Here is a 24242-nt window from a genome sequence, read left to right as displayed (position 1 = left end):
ACTCAGTTGGTTACGCTCTTACCTCTGAGTCAGAAGGTTACACATGCATGCCCCACGTCGGGACTTTGAACTCACATAGTCAAGGATGACACTCCAATACAGCGCTGGGGGTGTGCTGTGTTGTGCTGTGTTGTTGGAGTTGCTGTCCTATGGATGAAAGACAACAACAACTTACATTTGTATGGCGCCTTTCACGTCAGGAGGACGTCCCAAGATGCTGGACAGTCAGGGATTTAATGAAGCATTAATAGCAAGGTCCCTTCTGTGCCTGTACACGTGGATGTTAGAGATCTCATGGCACGATTCGAAAAGAGACGTCTTTGAGACGTCTTCCCAAAATAAAAGCCACTATATCAAATGCAAGGAATATTATTATTATTATTGTATTACTTTTCATAATTTACAAAAAAAGACAGTTAAAAATGTCACATGAGATTACACTCTGCTAAATGACTGTGTTGACTACCTAACATAAGAAAAGCCAACTCTAAAGAAAAGGCACAATGGGAAAAAAAATAGCACGAGGACAGAAGCTTTTGCCAATATGCTTTACATTGTGAAGGCCAATTCTGAAAGAAATATTGGAGCCACTTCCTTTCCAGGTAGACAACTGCTCACACAGCCGCTGTGCAGTCTCTGAGAGCCACAGAAGGTCAAGGAGGTTTAACCGCTGACATCACCGCACTACGCAGTGGGTGGCCGACTGCTTAGCTTGCAGTTTTGATCACTTACTCTCCCGGAGAGGCTGCCCCCACCCACTCAACCATTTCCCTGTGCCAAGCAGTTTGGAGTTTTCCCCTAGTGAATGCACTTGGTCAATGTACATAACGACTGCAGTGATAAAGGTGCTCAGACATCGGAAAAAGATTGATGATAACAATAAACAACAAAAAGTGAAGGTTTGACGAGGATCTTATTGAAGCTCCAAACTGGATTTTAGAGGCAGGATTTCCAGGCAGTATACCAACAGTGCAGACTCCAGTGACTGACATGGCCTGTTGTGACCATAAGGGAAAATGGGACTGCCAACAAGTTATAGCCCCAAGAATCCAATAGCACCTGGACAAGTGGATTTGGCCATGATACTCAAGGGCTTTAGAAATGTGGGAAGGTAGTGACATCTAAAATCATATAAAATGACATTTACGAAGCTCACTCAATTCTGACCTGCTGTGCTCTACATATTCTACGACTCTGAACAAGAAAATGAGTTGGTGGGGATGGGGGTGGAGAAAAGACAGGGATTGGGACTAATAATAATCCTTACGTTTGATATTGCGCCTTATCATGTCGTTGAGACGTCTCAAAGCGCTTCACAGATTACACTGTAAAGTGAATTGACTGTATATTTTGTGGGAGAAAAGGACTAAGTGGGTTGTACTTTTAGAGTAGGGATGGCCAACCTGCGGCCAGAACATTAAAGAAGTTTCCTGAATGCCCAGGGTTAGACTTGCCAATATTATTTTCCAATTATTTTTTCCCCTTCTTGGGATTTCCTTTGCCTGGCTTCTTGCAAGATGATTTGCCTCGTTCTGAAGTCGCATGGCACATAACAATCCAGCGTGGGGCAACAAAGATTTACTATGACTTTGGAAATGCTATCACTGCAGTCGTTAAAGATCAGCTTCTTTCGCTGTGTCAAACTCAATTGCATGCAGCTGACATTCAACCTCTGACATTTGACCCAATATAGGCATCTTTCTACTTTAATTGGAGCTACGTGGCATTAATCTGTACTGATGCAACTTCCAGCTGAATTGAATCGCTTGACACTTTCGATCACAATTTTCCTCTCTATAAATGTGTTCAGAATTAGCTGCAGTATATTGCAAAGAGATGCTTCCGAGATTGAGATGTATTCCTGTGTTTGTTCGATGGAACTCTTTCATCATCATTAGTGGCCGCTTTTTGCCTATCAGAGTCAGTCCATTAATCTTGCGCTGCAGTCTGAGCCTGGGATCAGAGAGCTGAGGAACATTGTGCTGGCAGTCTTGCTGTCAACACAGTTAGCCTATAAATCTTACATTGATCTTACTAATACGTCAAGGTTATGAACTTTTTAATACAGTGAGATAGGAACAACAGGACTTCAAATTCACATTTGGGAATTTGAATTTACATAGTCTAGCCTGGTACTCCAATGAAATGCTGATAGTACACCTCGTTGATAGAGCTGTCCTTCAGGTGAGACATTAAACCGAGGTCCCGTCTGCCTGTTCAAGTGGATATTAAAGATCCAGTGGCACTACGCGAAAAGAGAAGTGAGTTTCTCTCGGTGTCCTGTCAAATGATCCACCAAATAAAATTAGTCATTCACTTCATGGCTGTTTATGAGACATTGCTGTGCACAATTGGCTGCTGCATTTCACCCACAAATTAGTCAATTCACTTTACAGTATATTCTGTGAAGCACTTTAAGACCTCTCAATGACATGATGAGGCGTTATATCAAATGCAGATTATTATCATTTCAAGTATATCACAGCAAATAGCCATGGAGCGAGTGACCAATTTTATTTGGGTGGATTTGTTGCCAGGACATAAGGAGAAAGAAACTCCATTCCCTTTTTGAACAGTGCAACAGGATTTTTAACATCCACCTGAACAGGCAGATGGGCATTTGGTTAATGCCCTCCCAGTACTACATTGTAAAGTCAGTCTAGATTATAGTGCAAAGTCCTAAGGTGAGGTTTGAACCCCCAGCTTTCTGATTTTTTATTTTTCTGTTGTACTTTTACTCCATGCTATTAATTTCTCCCCTGTTGTGCTATTTTATGCTTCCAACCCAACAAGCACTGTTGTCAAGCTTTGAGGCTCAGGAGTGATTAAGCCATCAAAGCTGGAATAGAACATCTGCTGAATTCCTTTCCTCAAGTTTTTAAGCTATGGATAAAAAAAATAGTATCAGTGACACTCTTTGGCCAAGTCCACGCCAACAATATTTAGTGTTGTGCCGTCAACGTTTGGTTTGACTCCCACTCTCTGTATTCATTGGCTGTACTTCCAATAAATAAATCAGTTACTAGTGCGCTGTCTTCTGAGATAATGTCTTGGCGAAACATTTAGTGTTTGAGCGCAGCCAAAATTCTAGGATTGAGAGGAGTCTCCTGTCGCTTCACAGATGAGTCTATCAAAGACCATTGCACTGAGTACGTTAGAGACAATCATCAATAGCTTGTGATCAGTGTAAAGCTAATAGGAGAGATCTCCTAGGGAGGAAGGGCAAGGCGTCATGTTGTAAACCAAACATCCAAGATCCAAGGTGATCACTGTGGGCAAGCATTCAGGAAAACAGATTTTTGAGGCATGATCTTCCATGGGATCGTTTTGGATTGAGCCTATAATAACCCTTCCCTTCCCACAGTCACAGAGCACTTAACAGCAATGAGAGTGTTAATGGTGAATCGTGTCATGGGTGTGTTAATGTCCACCTGAACAGGCAGATGGGACCTCGGTTTAACATCCCATCTGAAGGACGGCACCTCCGACAATGCAACACACCCCCAGTATTCCATTGGATGTCATCTTAGACAATGTGATTCCAAGTCCCAACATGAGGCTTGAACCCACAACCTTCTGTCTCAGAGACGAGAGTGCTCCCTCAGCGCTGGGCTGACACACTTCGTCAGACTGCTTGCTAAAATTCAAGGGAATCTCAGACTTGGAACCTTTTTTTCTTGGTCAGCCAAGTATCTGACACACATCCAAAGCAGACTGACTGATAATTGATTCCATGCCACCTACACAGGAAATTCTCTTTGCTGTGCAATGTGCAGTTGGACTCGCTCTCTATTGCCCTCTATCAGAACGTCCTATTATGATTCTGTCTTGTCCTGCTACAAATTCCATTGAAATCCATTTCTTAGAAGCACAGGAATTACATAAATAATAATACTTTTTGCGTTTGGTACACTGCCTTTCAACAACAACAACTTGCATTTATATAGCGCCTTTCACACACGGTAGCATCTTGAAGTTCTGAAAATGTCCCGAGGACATCTCAAAGCGTTCACAGAATTTTACTGCAATGTTTAGTATTTTGTAGGGAAACACAGAAGCTAATTTATTATAATAATAATTAATAATAACCCTTGCATTTGATTTATGCACAGCACTGACAAGCAAACAGCCATGAAGTGAATGACCAATTTTATTTCAGAGATTGCTGGCCAGGGGTACCTGGAGATACTCCTTGCTCTTTTCGAATTGTTCAATGGGATCTTTAAGGTCCACCTGAACATGACCTTGGTTTAACAATAGACCTTTCAGCCCATCAAACCTAAGATGGTGCTAGTTCATTTAATACTACTCTACACCAAGTACTCTAACGCCAATTCCCCGATCCTCTTATATTGTAATATTTCAAATGTTTATCCAACTCCATTTAACTGTGGATATGTTCTCCACATTAATAGCTGCCTGTGTGTTATGGTACAGTAGGCTTATTGTACAGAGCCTAAGATTCTACTCTTCCATACACTGAGTAAGGTTTGCCAAATCGTGTTTTTTCTTGTATCAGAAATACTCTATGGTTGAAATCTCACCATTTCTTACTTTGCTTCTATTGTGTATTTGGACTCTCTCTCGCCCTCTAATGGGATATTCTATTATGGCACCTTTGTTCTGAGATTCATTTTTAGTAAAGACAGTCACCCCTTAGTCCGAGGACGATGTGAAATTGAGACTCCTCCAGTTTGGGATTTCTTATCAGAGTCAAATCTCGGAACAATTATACTCCATTTAATCTCCAGTTAAGCTCCACGTCAGGACTTTGAACTCACATAGTCTAGGCTGACACTCCAATGCATTGTTGGAGATGCAACCCTTCAGATGAGATGTTAAAACCGAAGTCCTGTTGTGCCTGACCAGGCGAGCGATAAAGATTCCCATGGCAATATTCAAAATAGACAAGTAAGATTCTCCGGTGTTTAGGCCAGCAATCCCCGACATAAAATTGGTCGTGGCTGTTTGTGAGATGTTGCTGTGTGCAAATTGGCTGCTGCGTTCGCCTAGAAAACAGTCACTGCTCTTCACATCAAAAACCTGTGAAGTGCTTTGAGAGGTCTCAATGACATGATAAGGCACTGAGTCGAATTGCAAGGATTATTATTACTATAATAAAAACTGGGTCCTGGATTCTGACCTGGCACACTGTCACTCCTTGAAAAGACCAGAGGTTTACATGGAAAAGAAATAGATAAACTTTAAGAAAAAAGAATTCTACCAGCACAATGAATTATACCATCAAACTGAAGGTCCTTGGTAGGAAACCTGCCTGGTTATAATCTGCTTTAGGTCTTTTAATAATAATAATAATACTTACATTTGATATAGTGCCTTCACCAATCGACTAACAACCAGGTTTCTACTTACTGCTAGATAAACAGGTGTGTGGAGTATCAAAACTTAGTTTCGCCCAGACTGGGAACCCAACCCGGGTCCTCTTGCTTGCGAGCCGAGTGCTCTAATCACTAAGATACAGGTCTTCACAGGACTTTAGAAAAGCTATAGATGTTCAGGTTGAAAGCGCTTCGTAAAACCCTCAAAGTGCTTGTTTTCTCCAGCTCACAGCTTCTCATTCACAAATGATCCCTTGAGTGCTGTTTTTACGTCCTTGACACAACTGGACTATAAACATTCCTTTGCACAAATTTTCATTTTCAGTTGCAGCTTGGGAATGAGGAAACCAAATCAGTAGCAGATAATAAGCAGGAACTTCCCTTTCTTCTCAGTGTGAATGCCAGCAATAAAATATCCCACTGCGCACACAAGGGGTCTTTGTTTGATTTGCAATAAAAGGATCTTAGAATTTTAATTGCTTCTGCTGATGCACTGTCAGGTGCACACTTGTCACCATAAAAGATGCAACTTAAGAGACTTGAGGAAACGATGTTCCTTTGAACTGCAAAACAGAACAAAAAATACATGCAAGCTCCCTTCTGGCCACACCCCACCCCCCACCTCACCCCAACCGCTGTGACCACCTTGGTACAACACCAGGCCATATGGCTACAAGGTTGGATTCCTGTCTGACTTTCCTTGTTTTTTGTGATCCAGACCGTTCCCTGGGAAATGCTTCCCATTGATTGGAAGATCGCAAACGTAACACCACTATTTAAGAAGGGTAGAAGAGAAAAGATGGGGAACTATAGACCAGTCAGTCTGACATCAGTGGTAGGGAAAATTCTAGAATCCTTAATTAGGGATGTTATAGTGGGATAATTAGAAGACCATAATATGATTAGAGAGAGTCACCATGGCTTTACAAAAGAGAAATCATGCTTAAAATCGTTTAGAGTTTTTTGAGGATGTAACTAGCAGGATAGATAGGGGGGGAACCAGTAGATGGAGTGTATTTAGATTTTCAGGAGGTATTCGACAAGGTGTCACATAAAAGGCTCCTACACAAGATTAGGGCCCATGAAATTAAAGGCAATATATTAGCATTGATCGAAGAGTGACTAACGAGAAGAAAACAGAGAGCAAGGATAAACGGGTCCTTCTCAGATTGGCGGGATGTGATTAGTGGAGTCCACAAGGATCAGTGCTTGGGCCTCAACTATTTACAATCTATATCAATGACCTAGACAAGTAGAACTTAAAATATCTAAATTCCCAGATGATAGTAAGCTAGATGGGAGAGTAAGCTCTGAGGATGACACNAAAAAATTGCAAAGGGATATAGATAGGCTAGGTGAATGGGTAAGAAGGTGGCAGATGGAATATAATGTGGGGAAGATTGAAGTTATTCACTTGGGTAGTGAAAACAGAAAAGCAGATTATTTTCTAGAGGAGGAGAAACTAGATAGTGTTAGTGTTCAGAGGGATTTGGGTGTCCTTCTACACCATCACAAAATGTTAGTATGCAGGTACAGCAAGCAACTAGGAAGGCTAATGGCATGTTGGTGTTTATTGCAAAAGGGTTAGAATACAAGAATAGGGAAGTCTTGCTGCAATAGGGCCTTGGTGAGACCTCACCTAAAGTATTGTGTGCAGTTTTGGTCTCCTTATTTAAGAAAGGACATACTCGCCTTAGAGGGGGTGCAGCGTAGATTCACTAGGTTAGTTCCTGGGATGAGGGGGTTGACCTACAACAACAAGATTACATTTGTATAGCGCCTTTCACGTTGGGAGGACGTCTCAAGGCGCTGGACAGTGTACAGCATTCAGGTTGAGTAAACTAGGCCTATATTCTCTAGAATATAGAAGAATTAGGAGTGATAGAAACATATAAAATTCTTATGGGGCTTTACAGAGTAGACAGTGTGAGACTGTTTCCCCTGGTAGGAGAGTCTATAACTAGGGGTCACAGTCTTAAGATTAAGGGTCAGCCTTTTTGAACAGAGTTGAGGAAACACTTCTTCACTCACAGGGTAGTCAATTTATGGAATTCACTACCCCAGAAGGCTGTGGATGCTCAGTCCTTGAACATATTCAAGACTGAGATTGATAGATTTCTAAAGGATAGAGGGTTTAAGGGATATGGGGATAAGGCAGGCAGATGGAGTTAGGTTAGAAGATCAGCTATGATCTTATTGAATGGCAGGGCAGGCTTGAGGGGCTGAATGGCCTATTCCTGCTCATAATTCCTATGTTCCTATGAACATTTTCCTGTGTGAAAGGCACTTGATAAGTGCAATTACGAAACTAGAACAACCACTTGCATTTATTTTGCTTCCTTCACGTAGGATAACATCTCGCAGCACTGCAGTGGTGGGGTGGGTGCAGAGCATGGGAGAAGGGTGGGGGTGGGGGAGGTGATCATAAGTTGGCAAAGAGGTAGGATTCCAGGTGGTATTTGTAGATAGATAAAGAGGGGGGCAAGGCAGAGGTATGAAGCAGGAAGTTTTGAAGGCTATGTGCTTCTGAAAGCACAGACACCGAAGGGTCAGGGGACTCACGGTGAGCTTGTATTAGCTGAGCAAAGGGGCCGGGCAGAGTAATGGGGCATGAGCAGGTCAGAGAGGTGCTGGGATTTATATGCAAAGGTGAGGATCTTGAAGTTGATCCGTTCAAAGATGGGGAAACAGTGGAACCCGGAGAGGATCAGGGTGGTGGGCGTGTATACAAAAGGGAACACTTTGTGTGGCAAACACCTCATGAGATTCAAATAAAGTGTCACTATTGCTGACCTGGGTGTGTTTGTTTCCCGCAGCTAATAGCAGCGATAATCTTCCTGAGCTTTGGAGTCACTGCCTCGTTCCTGTGTGTGATTGTGGATGGAGTTTTCACAGCGATAACCATTGTGAGTTTGCTAATTTTTCTTCTGGTTGAGACATTTACTACTATTAGTAATAAATTAGTTTACTACTACTACACTACTAGTTTACTACTAATAATAATAATCCTTGCATTTGATATAGCACCCTCTCACATCGTTGAGACATCTTGAAGCGCTTCACAGAATATATTTTAAAGTGGATGTATTTTGACTGTATATCTTGTGGGCGAAAATACTACCCAGACACATTCCCTCCAACAAGAATTCAACACATTAAGCGCGTCTTATCACATTGCGCCTTCACACAGTGAGTTACTTTTGAAGTGTCTGGCCTGCTGTGTGAGGCACCAGCAACACCCAGACATACGTCAGTCAGGTGAACTGATCTAGTACAATCTTTGTGAATTTGGAGGACGGACAGAGGGCTGTCAGCCAGGACACCAGGAGAACCCCTTTGTTTTTTAGTAGAAATTTTACTTTCTGCTCAGGGGCCGACCCTGACATTGTTAAGCCTCCAAAACATTAACCTGTATGAAGGGCGCTGTATAAATATAAGTTGTCATTGTCGTCACTCACCATTTCCACACGGGAAGAAGCTTTACTCAACGGGTTTGAATTCAGTGGGATTTTATTTTTCATTTTTTAAACAGTCTTTAAATAAAATTTGATTCAGCAAGTTTTTCTGGACGGTCTGTTAAACCAAGCTGTGAAGCTGAGACAATTCTAACCTCTTTCTTTATCTCTTTCTAGGATCTGAGACCACTGCACATAGGCAGATGCCAGCATTACAGCAGTGGTCAGAATTACATCTACGAGAACTATCTGGCCAGTGTGAGTAAATGTCACTGGTGAACATGAGTGTATCTGGTGTAAATGAGCAAACGTTAAATGAAAATGATTAGAATGAAACAAAATTCTTGCATTTATTCCAAAAACCTTATCATGTCGGGAGGATGACTCAAATTGCTTTACAGGATATCTTGTGAATGTATATTTATTTGGCTGTATATTTAGGAGACAAACATGGCAACCAATTTGCACACAGCAGTGTCCCTTAAACAGCTGTTAAGTAAGTGATCAATTTTATCTGGGGGAATTGTTGGCCAGGACAATGTGAGGAACTCTCTTCTCTTTTCAAATAGTGCCATGCGATCTTTAACATCCACCTGAGCAACAACAACAAAATGACATTTGTATAGTGCCTTTCACGTTGGGAGGACGTATCAAGGAGGCATATATGGGGGCGGGTGGGACCTTGATTTTATCTCTATCTCGAAGGATGGCACCTCTAACAATATAGTGTTCCCCCAGTGCTTAACTGGAGTGTCATCTTAGACCACATGAGCTCAAAGTGGAATCCTCTGACTCAGAGGCAAGAGTGCTGCCAACTGAGCCAGGCTGACGGTGCCTCGGTTATTGAGATTATTTTGAACTAATGGACCTGACCTAAAAAGCACTGGAATATTGTGTGTGGGTGTGTGCGTGTGTCCAACACATCTCGAAACTTAGTTGGGTCAGAAGATGCCCGTAATGGGTGGTGGATGAAAATATTCTTGGGGGGAGGGGGCTGAGTAAAACTCAGTTAAAGGGTCGGTTCCCTTTAAGATATGCGTCAATGAGACATCTCAAAGCACTTCACAGAATATAACTGCGAAGCAGCACCTTTGCTGCCCCCACTCCATGTATTTTTACTTTTTTACATCTGCAGCTGGGTGCAATATTCTGAACAGATATTCCTCGGATTTACCCTGCTTTAATTCAGGAACTTTGAGCAATATATATTCCAGCTGGAACCATTATTCTACCTGAAAACAAGACCAGAAGGTTGCCCTTTGGTCTTTATTTGCAATGTACTGGTATTTACTTTAGGGGCTCATGAAATAATCATCTTGTACCCTGGGGATGTGGATGAAGTTTTGATTTTCAGTCCATGTGGAACCTAGAATATCTCTACATCAGTGAAATATTTCTGAAATGAATGTCTGCCAGGGAAACTCCACTGAAATATTTAAGTTGAATGCAGCTGTAATAATAACAATCCTTACATTTGATTTAATAATAATAATAATCCTTACATTTACTATAGCCCTGTATCACGTCTTCGAGACGACTCAAAGCGCTTCACAAAAATACTGTAAAGTGAATTAACTGTATATTTAGGGGGTGAAACGTTGGCAAACAATTGCACAGAGCAGTGTCCCACAAAGAGTCGTGGATTGAGTAACCAAATTATTAATTTAAATTTTTTTAAAAATTCGATCCACCAATCAATTAACATTTGGGTTCCTACTTACTGCGACGTAAACAAAGACGTGTTGAGTAAGGAAACTTGTCTAACGTTTCGCCCTGCCCGGGAATCAAACCAGGTCCTCTCGCCTGCGAAGGTGAGTGCTCTAAACAATACACCACAGGACTCCTGTAGACTTGCCTTTTTTCATATCCAGTTCTACCTGAACATTCCAGACTGTATTTGGAAGCAAGTCAGTACAACTGGACCACATAGCTGACGTAGCTCTGAGTCAAACTTGCACTTATAGTAACACTCACATTTGATCTGGAGCCTAAAATGACTTCAATCGGTTGACAGATCATTACAGTCAGGGCTCAAGACTGCATTTTTTAGGCATATGTGGTAGCCAGGTTGCACATAGTAAAATCCCACAAACAGCTGTGAGGTGAATGATCAATTTATGTTGCTTTTTTTTCCCACACTTGCAGAATGTCCCTGCTTGTCCAGCTAGGACCACCCTGTCCGTTAGGGCATTGGCTTGCAGGGTTAATGGGAGCTGTTTTTAGCAAGGTATTGCTTGTCCTTATAACCCTGTGTGTGTGTATGTGCGTGTGTGTGTGAGAGTGCCTGTGTAAAAATGAATTATTTTAGCCTCTCCTTTTGTTATTATCTGGAGCTGATCTTCCAGTTCCTGAGTCATTGATGAGTGGGATATAGTTTTTCCCTGTTTCAGTCTGTGTACAGAGCACCCAGGTTTCTCTAATTGTATTGCAATAAGAGCCTCCTTCCTTAGGAGATTGCGACACTGTTTTTGTGTTATTGTGGTGCTCGTTCTAATCTTAATCAGTGGTTAAAGTCAATATTAAACTGCCATATCTCATTTCATCTCCCACCAATGATTCCTGCTCAATAGACTTTCCTTCTTGCAGTGCATTGTGGCATCAACCTAGTTGCTTTGGTTCCACTGGGTACAGATAGTGAGCACTGGTGGGATGTAGCAGATATCTGAATGATGAGCAGAAAATGTACATTTCTGATGAGACCGGTCATCGGAAGTGAAACAAATATTCGCTAGCCTGGCTCAGTGACTTTCGCCCAAAAGGCAGAAGGTTGTGAGTTCAAGCCACCTGTCGGGACGTTGAATTCATACAGGCCAGGCTGATGCTCCAGTGTGTGCTGGGATATCACTGTATTGTCAGAGGTGCCGTTCTTTGAATGAGACTTTAAACCGAGTTCCTGGCTGCCCATTCAGATGGACATTAAAGATCCCAGGTCACTGTTCGAAAAACAGAAGGTTTGGTAGCAAGTCGGGAAGACGTCTCAAAGTGTTTCAAAGGATTTAACCTAAATTGTAGTGACTGTTTGTTTTATTGGCAGGAAAGTAGTGCACAGCAATGTCAGCTGTGTCCCACAAGCAGGCTCGAAATTAATAATCAGTTTTATCTGGGGGGTTGATGGCCAGGGGTTTGGGAGAAACTCCCTTCTCTTTTCATGTCATGGGATCTCCTGAACAGGCAGAAAGAAGTTTGGTTTATACAATAACACATTTGTATAGGGCCTTTCACGTCATGAGAACATCCCAAGTCTTTTAAAGTCTCATCTGAAGGACAGTACCTCAATTTATGGAATTCACTACCCCAGAAGGCTGTAGATGCTCAGTCTTTGAACATTGTCAAGGCTGAGACTGATAGATTTTTAAAAAACAGATGGATTAGGGTATATGGGGATAGGGCAGGTAATTAGAGTTAGGTCAGAAGATCAGCCATGATCTTATCGAATGGCGGGGCAGGCTCGAGGGGCCGAATGGCCTACTCCTGCTCCTAATTCTTATGTTCTTATGTTCTTATGTGATGAGGCGGACCCCAGCACTGCATTGGTGGGTCAGCCTGGACTGTGACATGGGAGTTGAACCTACAACTGACTGAGCCAGGCTGACACCCATGAATTTCTCGATATGTTGGAGCCAGAGAGACAACTTTCCTGTCTTTCTCCATTAACTTTGCAGTGTTTCCTCATCCTTTGCCACATTCCTCACTCGTTCTGGATCCCTCCTGAGTAACATAAGTGTTTATTTGCAAACGGAATCCGTGATGCCACAGAAGCTGACTGTTTTCGAGCAGAATCAGTCAAACAGTGGAGCAGATGTTAACAGACATCTCGGTTGCAAAAGAACAGGTGGGCTTGTGTGCAGTCTCGAATCACCCACCATTTCCTCTCCAAACTGGCTGACTAAGCGCACAGGAAGTAAGCTGATTCAGAAAGCACGATCCAACGCCCACGCCCAACACCCTCTTCCTCTTCCTTGTGTCCTCACCGTGTTCCAGTCTACCCCTTGCACTTATCCTACATTGGTGCTAAACTCTGGGAGAAGGTGGGGCAGAAGGGAGAGATGCCCTGGCAAACATCTTTAGATCTGGGTTGTAATTCGGCCCAGTTCCAAGTTGGAAGGACAGTGTGTTCAACCATCAAGTCCTATTGGTCCTTCAGAGAAAAATGTGACCACAGGGATTCCATTGTCAAACCCAGAAATCAAGCTACTTACTGATGGTTTTTCACCCCTTCCTCACGGGGTGAATCATAGACTTTGCTGTGATCTCTCTGGGATCTACTATTCCACACAACTTATTTGCAAACAAACAAAGTCAAACAAAGTCAAGTAAAGTTATTGTCTGACCGGTCAAAATGTGGTGTAAATTTGGATCCCCTGGTCGGTGCTGATCTCAGCCGAGAGTTTCTGTGTTGGCGAGGCAGTGAGAAATCAGCCAGGGATCCTGCTCTCAAAGGTTGTTCAGTAATCACTATTACATGGGACACTTTTACATCAGGCTGTAATACCAACTCTTGACACTCGAACAACCTGTCTCACAACTTGCAATTAATGCCCTTCACATAGGATAAGGTCTAGGAGCGCTTATCAGTGGCAGAGTTTGACGCAGAACCAGAGTGATAGGGGCTGTGACCATGGACACGGTCAAAGAGGAAGTTCTCTAGATGTGATCCAAAGATGGACAAGGAGGAGGCAAGGCAGAGGGATTGAGCCCGAGAATTTCAAAGTCTCGGAGCTAAGCTCTGACACAAAGAACAGCCATGTGGTTGAGATACAGATTTTAGGAAAGTGGGAGCAAGAGGCAGGAGTGGGGAACAAATATTTTTTTTGAAAAAACTGTGTATCAAAACGATGAGGTTAAAATAATATTATTAGTTTACATATTTGTAGAAGAGGCCACATTCTGAATATTAACATTATAGAGGCTTGGATGTGAATTCCTGCTAAATTAATAATTTGGAAGAGAAAAGCCCATCTGTGTTCCATATTATTTGGGATGAATGTACAATTAATTGAGCACCAGACACAAACCCTTTAGGAGTTCAGATAGAATTTCTGCTCCAGTACTTTTGATGCATCTCTTTCTAAAACTCAGAGAAAACAGATTCAGTGGTTTTCAGTTTGAAGTCAAGAGAATTTATAATTGCAAAAGCACAGCAATAAAGCGCTAGTCGAAAAGAGGAAATTACACTTACATAGCACTTTTCATGTCCCATAAAGCCTCAAAGGGTTTCTCAAGCAGAGAAACAGGACAGTTCTCTTTATGCCCTGTTACAGCTTGATTTATCAATACTGGACATCAATACAACAACAACAACAACAGCAAATGTTACGTAGTTACATTGAGTGATACTTCACAGAAACAGGCCATTAGGCCAACTAAAATTGGTCACTCGTTTCACAGCTGTTTGTGAGACATTGTTGTGCACAATTGTGCGTCACATTTGCCTACAAACACACAGTGACTTCATGTCACAGTAAATCTTGTGAAGCGCTTTGAGATAATAATAATAATCCTTGCATTTGATATAGCGCTTTTCACGTCAGGAGGACGTCCCAAAGCGCTTCACAGAACACACTGTAAAGTGAATTGACTGTATAATTGTGGGCAAACGCGGCAGCCAATTGCGCACAGCAATGTCCCACAAACAGTCGTAGATTGAAAATGACCAATTTATTATTGTTTTTGGTTTTTGGAGGGATTATTATTAGGCTCTGTGTGGAGTAAGGAAACTTGCCCAAGGTTTCGCCCTCTGCCTGGAATTGAACTCAGGTCTCTCGCTTGCAAAGCGAGTGCTCTAACCACTGAGCCACAGGACTCCAGTGTCCTTCTACATGATAAAGCACTATATCACATGCAAGGATTATTAGTATTATTATAAGCCTTCACCCCTCCTATTCCCCTCTTCTATACTCCTCCATTCCCTTCTACCATACATATGCATCAAGTTTTCTCTCAAATACATCAATGCCACCTGGTTTAACCATAGCTTCCGGCAGAGAGGTCCACATTCTCACCACTCTCTGTTTGAAGATGCTTCCACTGAATTCCCCATTGGATCTACTACTGGCTAGCTTATATTTATACCCTCTTGTTTTGGACTCACCAAGAAATGGGAAAAACTATTAACAGCCACCTTATCAAATTTTCATAATCTTAAACATCTCTATCAGATCTTCTCTCAATTGTCTGAACTCCAGAGATAAACGCTCTCTCAAAACTGTCCAATCTTTCTTGATAACTGTGTCTACTCTGTAAATCCTTGTAAAAATCCTTGTAAATTCTCCTTTACCATGTGAAGTCCAAGATAAGCATAATTATTATTATTATCCTCATTTCTTTCTTGTCCTAGGTATAACTGGCAAGGGTTTTAATATAACATAACATAACATAACATGTAGGAGCAGGAGTAGGCCATTCGGCCCTTCGAGCCTGCCCCGCCATTCAATCATGGCTGATCTTCTAATCTAACTCCAGCTAATAACCTAACCTTATCTCCATATCCCTTAATCCCTTTTGCAATAAGAAATCTATCTATCTCAGTCTTGAATATGTTCAAGGACTGAGCGTCAACAGCCCTTTGGGGTAGTGAGTTCCATACATCCACCACCCTTTGAGTGAAGAAGTTCTTCCTCAACTCAGTGCGAAAGGGCTGGCCTCTGATTTTAAGGTTGTGACCCCTGTTTTTAGTTTCTCCAATCAGGGGAAACAATCTCCCACTATCTACTCTATCATACCCTTTGATGATCTTTATAGGTTATAATCAGTGTATACAAAAGACACTATCTAAGTGAATAATAAAGGGGGCTCTTGAGTTCACAGTCTAGGCAGACACTCCAGTGCAGTGCTGGGGGAGAGAGAGCTGCATGGTCGGAATTGCTGTCCTTCAGATGAGGTGTTAAACTAAGATCCCATCTGCCTGTTGAGGTGGTCATTAAAGATTCGACCACAGTCTTCAAAAAGAGAAGGGAGTTTATCTCAGTGTCTTGGCCAGCGATCTTCAGATAAAATTGATCAATCAGCTCCTGGCTCTTTGTGGGACATTGCTGTCCAAATATTAATTCTAGAGATCTACAATTGTATCTAAACAGCATTGACATAAAAGAGTCCAATGGAAATTATAGTCTAGAATGCTTATACACAGTTTTGATGTGGGCAAATCTAAGTTATATACAAATTGTAGTCACGACTGAATGGTTTTATCTGACTGTTAATCATTTTCCTGTTTAAAGACTTTGATCCTCAGTTAAGACCCCAACATTCCTCTTGCCTTTTGAAATTATAATGATTTATTGTTCACTCCCAGATTTTCTCAGTATGTATAGAACATCTGTGTGTTCGTTTGCTCTTCACATGTGTAAATCTGCATTTCTCTCTTTGCATTTCTTCCTGCATCTGTTTCTCGTTCTCTCTGTGCATCTGTCTCTTTCTTAGCGCATCTCTCTCTTGGCTTCGTTCTGTCTCTAGGAGTTTCCGTTTCTCAGCGTAGGTTCACAAGATTACATGATCGGTTTGGATGAAGAATGTCCTTCAGTCCTGATCTGATCCCTCCAGAACATCCACCCTACTATCCCCCATCACATCATGAAGCTGCTTTTTAAATGATTCCAGTGTCCTGACCTCAAACCCCTCTTCCTGGTAATGTGTTCCAGTCATAAATTATCCTCTTTCCCCCTTTTGCTCTGGCCTTCTCCCAAGTAGTTTTTCACCCCCACACAGTCCATTGCCTCCAATACCCTGGCGTCACGTAAACTGGCCTCTCGGGATAATGCTGCAGAGCTGCTCACCAGACAATGTCTTAAAACTGCGGTGATGACCCTTACTGCTAACAGAATGCTGAAGGGTAATATCCTGCTGAATGGTACAGGAAAGCTGGAAAATGACTGTGGAATCTGTCCTCGGATTTTCTAACCACTTGTATTTGTACAGCTCCCATCACGCAGGGAAGTGTATTGCAGCACTTAAGGGTTAAAGCTGCTTCTAAATGTAAAGCACACATTAGACCTCCCCCCACCACCACAACAACAACTTGGAATTATATAGCGCCCTCCGCACCGCACGGCATCTCAGAGCACTTCACAGTAATGGATCCCGGGGCTGAGCCAGGGGGAGGGGGAGGAAGATGACCAAAGGCGCAGTCGAAAAGAAACCACCCCATTGCCTCCCTCACCCCACAACTTCACAAGATCCTAAGATTGTGAACATGTTGGCGGACACAAGTATGCTGTGGACCTACAATTCTGCCATAACAAGGGTGCTGAGTGTTAACAAAGAGAGCTCTATGGTGCAAACATGTGAAAATGTTTAGCAAGTTGTACTTCGTGTTTGCAGCACAGAAGAAGGATATTTGGGCCCATCCTGACTGTGCTGTTGCTATCTTTTGTGGTTTTAATTTCTTCAAGACATTCAAGCTCAGGAAGTGACAGGTTGATGAATAACCTAAGGTCTCGAATAGGAAATGAGCGTGCATGTGTGTCAAGTGAGGATGAGGCCGGCCTCTGATCTGATTGAATTGCCTGCCAACATCTGTTGAGCCATATCCCAGCAGGAGCGTGATCCTAACTATGCACAAATACATTCCAGCAGAAGGGGAGAGGGGGGTTGAGGGCATCACTGGATAATGTTCAGGAGCTGATTAGTCTCTCCCCAGTCCGAAAGCACTGAGTCTCATCAATTGTAACTGATTGATGCTGATTCCCCAGCTGAGATTTAGCACAGACCAATGATCAAGGCTCAGTCTTACACTAGGAGATGGCTTTACCCAACTGTGCCAATAGATCTGTAACCGCGACAGATCCATAATGATAACCCTTATATATGGTACAGTGAGCCACATGATGTTGTTATATAAATGCACGTTGTTGTTGTTGTACAGCGCCTTTCAAGTCAGGGGGACGCCTCAAAGTGCTACACAGTATATACTATAAAGTGCAGTGTTTGTGTGTGTTTTTTGTTCGTGGGGGAACGCGGCAGCAAATTTGCACACAGTAATATCCTGCAAACAGCCATGAAGTGAATAATCAATTTTATTTGGGGGATTGTTGGCCAGGACACCGGTAGAAAGTCCTTTCAAATTGGATCTTCAATGCCCATCTGACTTAAGATTTATTCTATTTCTGTAGCATTTAAAGAGCATCCAAAATTTGGCAAACTCTTAAATGCAGCTTTAATTCTGCAGCAGGCTTTCTGTAATTGTCTTTAAGTTGTTTTACTGTTCACTACTTTCCTATTTGGAGCAGGTGCCTTGCCAGAGTCTGACAGAATCTTGCAGCCTAAACGTGCGGAGCAATACATGCTATTGCTGTGACTTGTATGACTGTGCAAAGTGAGTATCCTGTGAGCTGCCTCTACAGACTGTTAGACAGATTTGCACACGCCCTACAGGCACAGAGTTATCAATCACACCTGTATCTACATATACTGTACTGTACACACGAAAATCAGTCATATATGTATCTACATATACCTCATTGTACACACAGGTATCACACATGGATCTACATATACTGTATGCACGGTACACAGTACTTCACAGGATTTATTCTAAAAGTGCAGTTTTTTTTAGTGCGAACGCAGCAGCCAATTTGCCACTTCATGGCTGCTTTTGGTTCAGTGCTATGCACAAACCAGCTGCCCTTTTGTTCATCCACAAAAAAGAGTCATTCCACTTTAAATCCTGTGAAGCACTTTGAGACGACCTCCTGATGTATCAAGCACTATACCAATTGTAAAGATTATTATCTGTTGGGGTTACAGAACCCTGACATCTCAGGTGTGAATAGAGGGAGGGACACACTCACGCACACACATAAACACTGTACACAGAGCTTGGTTTGTTGACAAACCAATACCCCTGCCCAGAAACTGTTCCTCAGTTGCTACATTCCTAACAGGGTTTAGTTTCAACGCTTGGTCAGCCCGTATCTGAACTGCAGATGACTTAACACAAACTATGTTTGTGCCCTGTTTGCACAGTGGTGGCTATTTGGACAATTACTTTGAGTTTGTGGGAGTGAAGAGCTGCCAAGACGTCCACTTTGTGTACATTCTGATTTGGTTGGTGACCACGCTCAACTTGACTGCCTTCCTGCTGGGGATCATCACCACTGCTTTTCTCGGGAGCTTCAAAAACATGGTAAGATGTTTAACTAAACGTGGGTCAGGAATCAGGAGTCAGGGGTACTCAGCATGTGGTCGCCAAACATGCTCATGTGGCTCACTCTCCACTCAGCCATGGGAAAGCTTTACCATGCTCGAGTAAACACTAGGCTGTCACCAGAGATGGGATAGTCTCTCTCCCTCTCTGTGTCTCTCAATTTGAGCTCTCCCAATGAGACGAAGAAAAAGAACTGCTATAAAGAGGCAAAAGCTCTCGACCCTCAGCCCCCTTTCTATCTGTTCTCCAATCTTGCTTAACACCTTGCTCTTCCACCATACCCATGATCACCTCATCACCTCCGCTCAGAGTGCAGCCTGCAATGTAAAGCGCTCTGAGACGTTATTCTACATGATGGTTGCTATATAAATGCAAGTTGCTTTTGTTGTTGTTGGAAACACACACACTCTCTCTATCTGCTCTGGCAGAAGGGCTCTCTTATCGGACACGATGTGAACATGCACCTCTTCAACATTCAGAAGCTGAGATATAAATTCAGTGAGCAGGCTGCACTGTCTCCAACAGCACCTCTCCTACCCCAGGAAGAAAGAATGGACAACATGCAGCAGGTGGCTTGTCTTTTATTTGCTTTTTTGCCTGAAAACTCAAATGCCGCTTAGCCACATGGACTTTTTTGTAGGCAAGTGGTAGTCCGGGAGGTAGGTGGGGGAGGGAACAGAGCAAGGAAGGTCTGTAAAACACACAAATGCACATGCATCCCCCAATATCTTGTGGGAGGGGAGAGAATAGAGTGAAAATATGATGATCTAGAGGAATACCTGGCAATAGATATTCTTGGCAGTCAGTAGTGCTCNTTTTTTAAGGAGTTCTTTAGACAGCTCATTCCACATGGACAGTGTATTATTCAACACTAGCGCTTTGATCCATCAAGCTTATTGTCCCACAGAGTTTTACGAGCCTTGGAAATGTTTCACTCCAAGCTTCCTCTTAGCTTCCTGCGATCCCAGCTCCACATGGATCGATTCCATTCCCCCATTCAATGGCAAATTGAGGAACACCAGCATTTTGTAGGAAAACATGGCAACCAATGATGTCCCACAAACAACTATGAAGTGAATCATCAATTTTATCTGAGGGATTACTGGCCAGGACACTGTGAAAACTTTCCTTATTTTTTTGAATAATGGCACGGGATCTTTAACGTCCACTTAGTAGACACGTGCCTTGATTTGACATCTCATCTAAAGGACAGCACCTCCAACAATGCAGCCCTCTCCTAGCCCTACATTGGATGGTCATAGAGTGAGCAATGTAAGTTCAAAGTCCCATTGTGTGACTCAACCGACAAACTCTAACTCAGATGCAAGAGAAGTAACATTCAGTGGGTTTATGAGTTCCTAAGTTATGTTTTAGAAGTTTGAGTACAGTAGTGGCTATAGGTTGCACAGGATGAGACCGTGTAGAAGTATATAACATTTTAAATAGGATTTAGAAAGTAAACTCAGAACAATACTTTTAGATGCACTGAGATAGTAGAACAAAAGGACTCTGGTTTAGAGTTGCAAAGGGCAATTTCAGGAGACAACATGAAGTATTTATTTACCTGGAGGGTAAATAATGACGGGAACGAGGTATTAGGATGGGTGATTGAGACCAGGACACTGGACTCGTTTAAAATAAATAGCTTGTTGTTTTGATGGTAGGATGTTTGAGTGGGTATTCTGAAAGGATGAGAGCAAATGGCCTTTTTCATCTTTTGTGATCACTCTCCAATGGTTGGCAAGCTAAGAAAACATTCTAAACAAAACACAAAATACTGCAGATGCTGGAAATCTGAAAACAAAAACAGAAGTCGCTGGGAACACTCAGCAGGTCAGGCAGCATCTATGGAGAAAGGAAAGTGAGTCAAGGTTTCAGGTCCATGATCCTTCGTCAGAACAGAGCAGAACGTTCTGACGAAGGGTCATGGACCCGAAACATTGACTCACTTTCCTTTCTCCATAGATGCTGCCTGACCTGCTGAGTGTTCCCAGCAACTTCTGTTTAAGAAAACATTCTGTTCAGTAGTGTCTTGGAGCCTGCCCTCAATCACCACCAATGTATCAGCCACCAAAACCATTGTTAGGACAATGCAATACCTGCTGGACATACACTGAAATTAAATGGAAATAAAGCATTGGGGCACATGCTGATGTGATTGGGTTAACATTTGCATTAAAGACCAAACATTGGGTTAAAACACAAAGGCCTGTGTCATGCATCAGAGAGCCAGCACAAGCCTGAGGATTAAACAGTTTCCCTCTGTGCTGAAAAATGATATGATTTCTATGAAATCAAATCGCACCCAAAGACTTTCCTCTTCGACCGTGCTTATGGTCACCTCCCCTTTCTCCCCATCTCAGTGTCAAGCTTCGCCATTGCTCAACACTCCGAGACAGTACTTGGTGAGGAGGGCGCTATATAAATGCAAGTTGCTGTTATGAAATCATTACTATGGTCTTTCTTTCCACAGAGACCTCAATGCAATACATGGCAATACCAGTGGCTGCCTCAATGCCCTCCTGCAACTTTGACAAAGCCACAATGGATGGGAACCCTCCACCATTCGCTTCACTGTATAACCCTTTGCTAGAAAAGCTATCAGGCTACCCAATATGATGCCTTATTGTCAGTCTATAGCAAATAATCCAGCACTAAATGGTAGTATCTTTAGGCAGAACGGAGACCTTAAAGGGCTGAATTTATGGACTCCTTGGTCACTGAACACTACATATGTTGGTTTCACGCTGATCAAACACCTGTGTGTATCTTTTTTTTATCTTAAATGTTATATACATCTTTATAGTAACTGCTATAATGGAACTCATTTATAATGGAAAAATCTAATGTTCCGTTGAAATCACCATTCACTTGACTGAAATGGTACACAGTCACACAGGCAGTCACGTGTTGTGACTATATCTGGTCTTCCCCTTCTAGGTGACCCGATGCACTGTCCAAAAGCTCAGTTACAAAGAACATCAACCAATCTTTGTGTGGAGCCTGGATTTGTTATGATTTTTTGTTATCTATCCCAATTGTTAGTTACAGCAGTCTGAGAATTCTTTTAAGATCAGCCTGTTTTTTAGTGCCAGTTTAGAGTTGGGTCGAAATCAGAGCATGAAGCACCTTCAGAATGCAATAAGAGTGGACCAACATCTCCTCCCTTACTGGTCCAAGTCTTCCCTATGTCTTATTCTTCCCTATGAATCACTGATTGATAGCATCTGTGGACTGCAATGCCCCTTCTGTCAATTCCATGGAATCAATTCTATCTCGTGGGGTATTGACCTACCTCAGTCTGTTCTTCGATCAGGAATTTAATCAACCTAAAAAGACCATTACTATATATCTGGAGAGTCCCAAAGTATGGATATATATTTCTAAAAACAAGAATACAGGCAAATTGAAATTAATGCCAAATAGTAACTGTACCTAATTCCCTCCTGAATGGGCCGATACAATCTGCCTATCTGGGTACTCTATCTCACTTACTGTATTCACCACTCAAATTACTTTTTTACACAGAAAGTGATGACTATGTGCACTAGCCCAACCACACCTCTATACAAAAAAGTTCTTTTCCATTCCCCTTGAGAAACAGCCCATTAAAGTCCATCCCACATTATTCAACACCAATGTATCATTGTATAATGTATGGTTATACATCTGTGCCTCCCTTATTGTTGTTATACTACTACATGCCCCACTCATATTCTCAGTCAGATATTTATCTAGTTCTTCTCTAGAATTGTTGGTCAGCACAGTATTGCCTCCTTCCGCTAGGAGTGTTATTCAGCACCAATTTTGATATGATGGGGTTTTGCTGATGGTTTCCTTTTGCTATACTAATGTTAAATCATGTAATGACCTTACAATTTTATTCGCTATTATATTGAAGAAGAAAAAAAGGAATCTTTTGTTGTGTGGATTTATTGTACTCAAAGGGTCACTCTTGCTTCTGAGTTAGTCAGTTGTGGGTTCAAGTTCCATGCCAGGACTTTTAACTCACAGTCTGGGCTGACACCCTGATTTAGTGCTCGGGGGTGGGATGCTGCATTGTTTGTGTTGCTGCACTTCTGATGAGACGTTATACAGAGGTCCCGAGAAACAAAAGCAATAAACGCAATTTGTTGTTGTAACCTGTGGTCCCATCTGCCTGTTAAGCTGGATATTAAGGATCCCTTGGCAATATTCGAAAAGAGAAGGGAGTTTCTCCTGGTGTCCTGCCCAACAATCTCCCATATAAAATTGGTTGCTCTCTCTGCGGGATTGCTCGCGAGGCACAGCATCTGCAGGCGGGGCTGTGAAGCCCTTTTGTAGGTTTATGCCTTTGTGTTTAGAGTTCAGACTGAACCAGCACAGCAGGTTGACTGGTCTTTAAAAGAGAAAGACTGACCTTCCATCTCAGCAATCAGCTGGTGTGATGGACCTTCTTTCAGCTGCGCAGCTGATGAGCTGCAGCAGATGATATGCTTTTTGTGATCTTTGCTGAACGCTTGCTGTGCTGTGCTTGTCCTGCTGTGCTTGGACTGGATAGTTAAGTGATTCAGCCAACAGCAGGCAAGAACACACAGAGAAAATAATTTCAATGCACATCAGGTCAATTGGCAGCTGCGGAGAAAGATAACCTTGGCAGATGTTACAGTTTCATCACCAAATTAAGAAGGGCTGTTTAGACCACTTGCTGTATTAAAATGTTGATATATAATTTTGATACAGACTGAAACCTGCATTTCAGATTTCACCCAAAAGGTTAACTTATGAGTTATTCAACTATGGCTTCTTTGTAAGGGTTTAGACCAAAAAATGTTTTAAAAAATGTTTATCCTGGAAATTTAGATAAAATCTTGAAAGCAACTCCTGTCAATCAAATGAGTCACAAGATCCTTTGGCAACGTGTTCCCATTATTTACTCTCTGAATAAAGAAATACTTCCTTGTGTTTGTCCCGAAATTGCCCTCCTCTTGTTCTACAGTCTGGGCGTATCACACGTTCACAAAATTGGTCTGAATCTGTCCTGAAATTGCCTTTTACAGCTCTAAACCTATGTCCTCTTGTTATTCTGCATTGTTCTGGGTTTATTTTGTAAATTCCATTTAAAATTTTATACAACTCATGACTCACCCTCTGAATCATCTGCTTTCAAAACTGAAGAACACAGGTTATCTTATTGTTGCTCAGTCACTCAAAGCACTGGAGATCATCCTCATTGCTCTTCTCTGCACTGCTTTTAAGCCTGGGCATCTTTATGTTGGACAACCAGTTTTGTAGGCAGTACTCCAGGTGCGTCTTGACCAGAGTACT

General features: G+C 42.3%; 1 protein-coding gene across 3 annotated transcripts in view; it reads left to right on the top strand.

Annotated features, from left to right (window-relative positions):
- LOC103179695 (transmembrane protein 255B) overlaps positions 1-22280 on the top strand; it is a 30214-nt gene extending 7934 nt beyond the window's left edge. For 2 of the 3 annotated variants that reach the window (XM_042338949.1, XM_042338948.1), the window contains exons 4-9: positions 8156-8245; positions 8972-9052; positions 18019-18104; positions 18755-18914; positions 19364-19504; positions 21409-22280. In XM_042338949.1, the coding sequence (XP_042194883.1) occupies positions 8156-8245; positions 8972-9052; positions 18019-18104; positions 18755-18914; positions 19364-19504; positions 21409-21528 (678 nt within the window). In that variant the 3' untranslated portion in view covers positions 21529-22280. The remainder of the gene's footprint in view (positions 1-8155; positions 8246-8971; positions 9053-18018; positions 18105-18754; positions 18915-19363; positions 19505-21408) is intronic. The other variant, XM_042338950.1, reaches the window with a different exon arrangement.
- Positions 22281-24242: the final 1962 nt, after the last annotated feature.

The sequence above is a fragment of the Callorhinchus milii genome, unplaced genomic scaffold, assembly GCF_018977255.1.
Source record: "Callorhinchus milii isolate IMCB2004 unplaced genomic scaffold, IMCB_Cmil_1.0 Scaffold11, whole genome shotgun sequence".
Lineage (NCBI taxonomy): Eukaryota > Metazoa > Chordata > Chondrichthyes > Chimaeriformes > Callorhinchidae > Callorhinchus > Callorhinchus milii.
The sequence above is the reverse complement of the archived record's forward strand: the minus strand, read 5'-3'. Positions and strand labels throughout refer to the sequence as shown.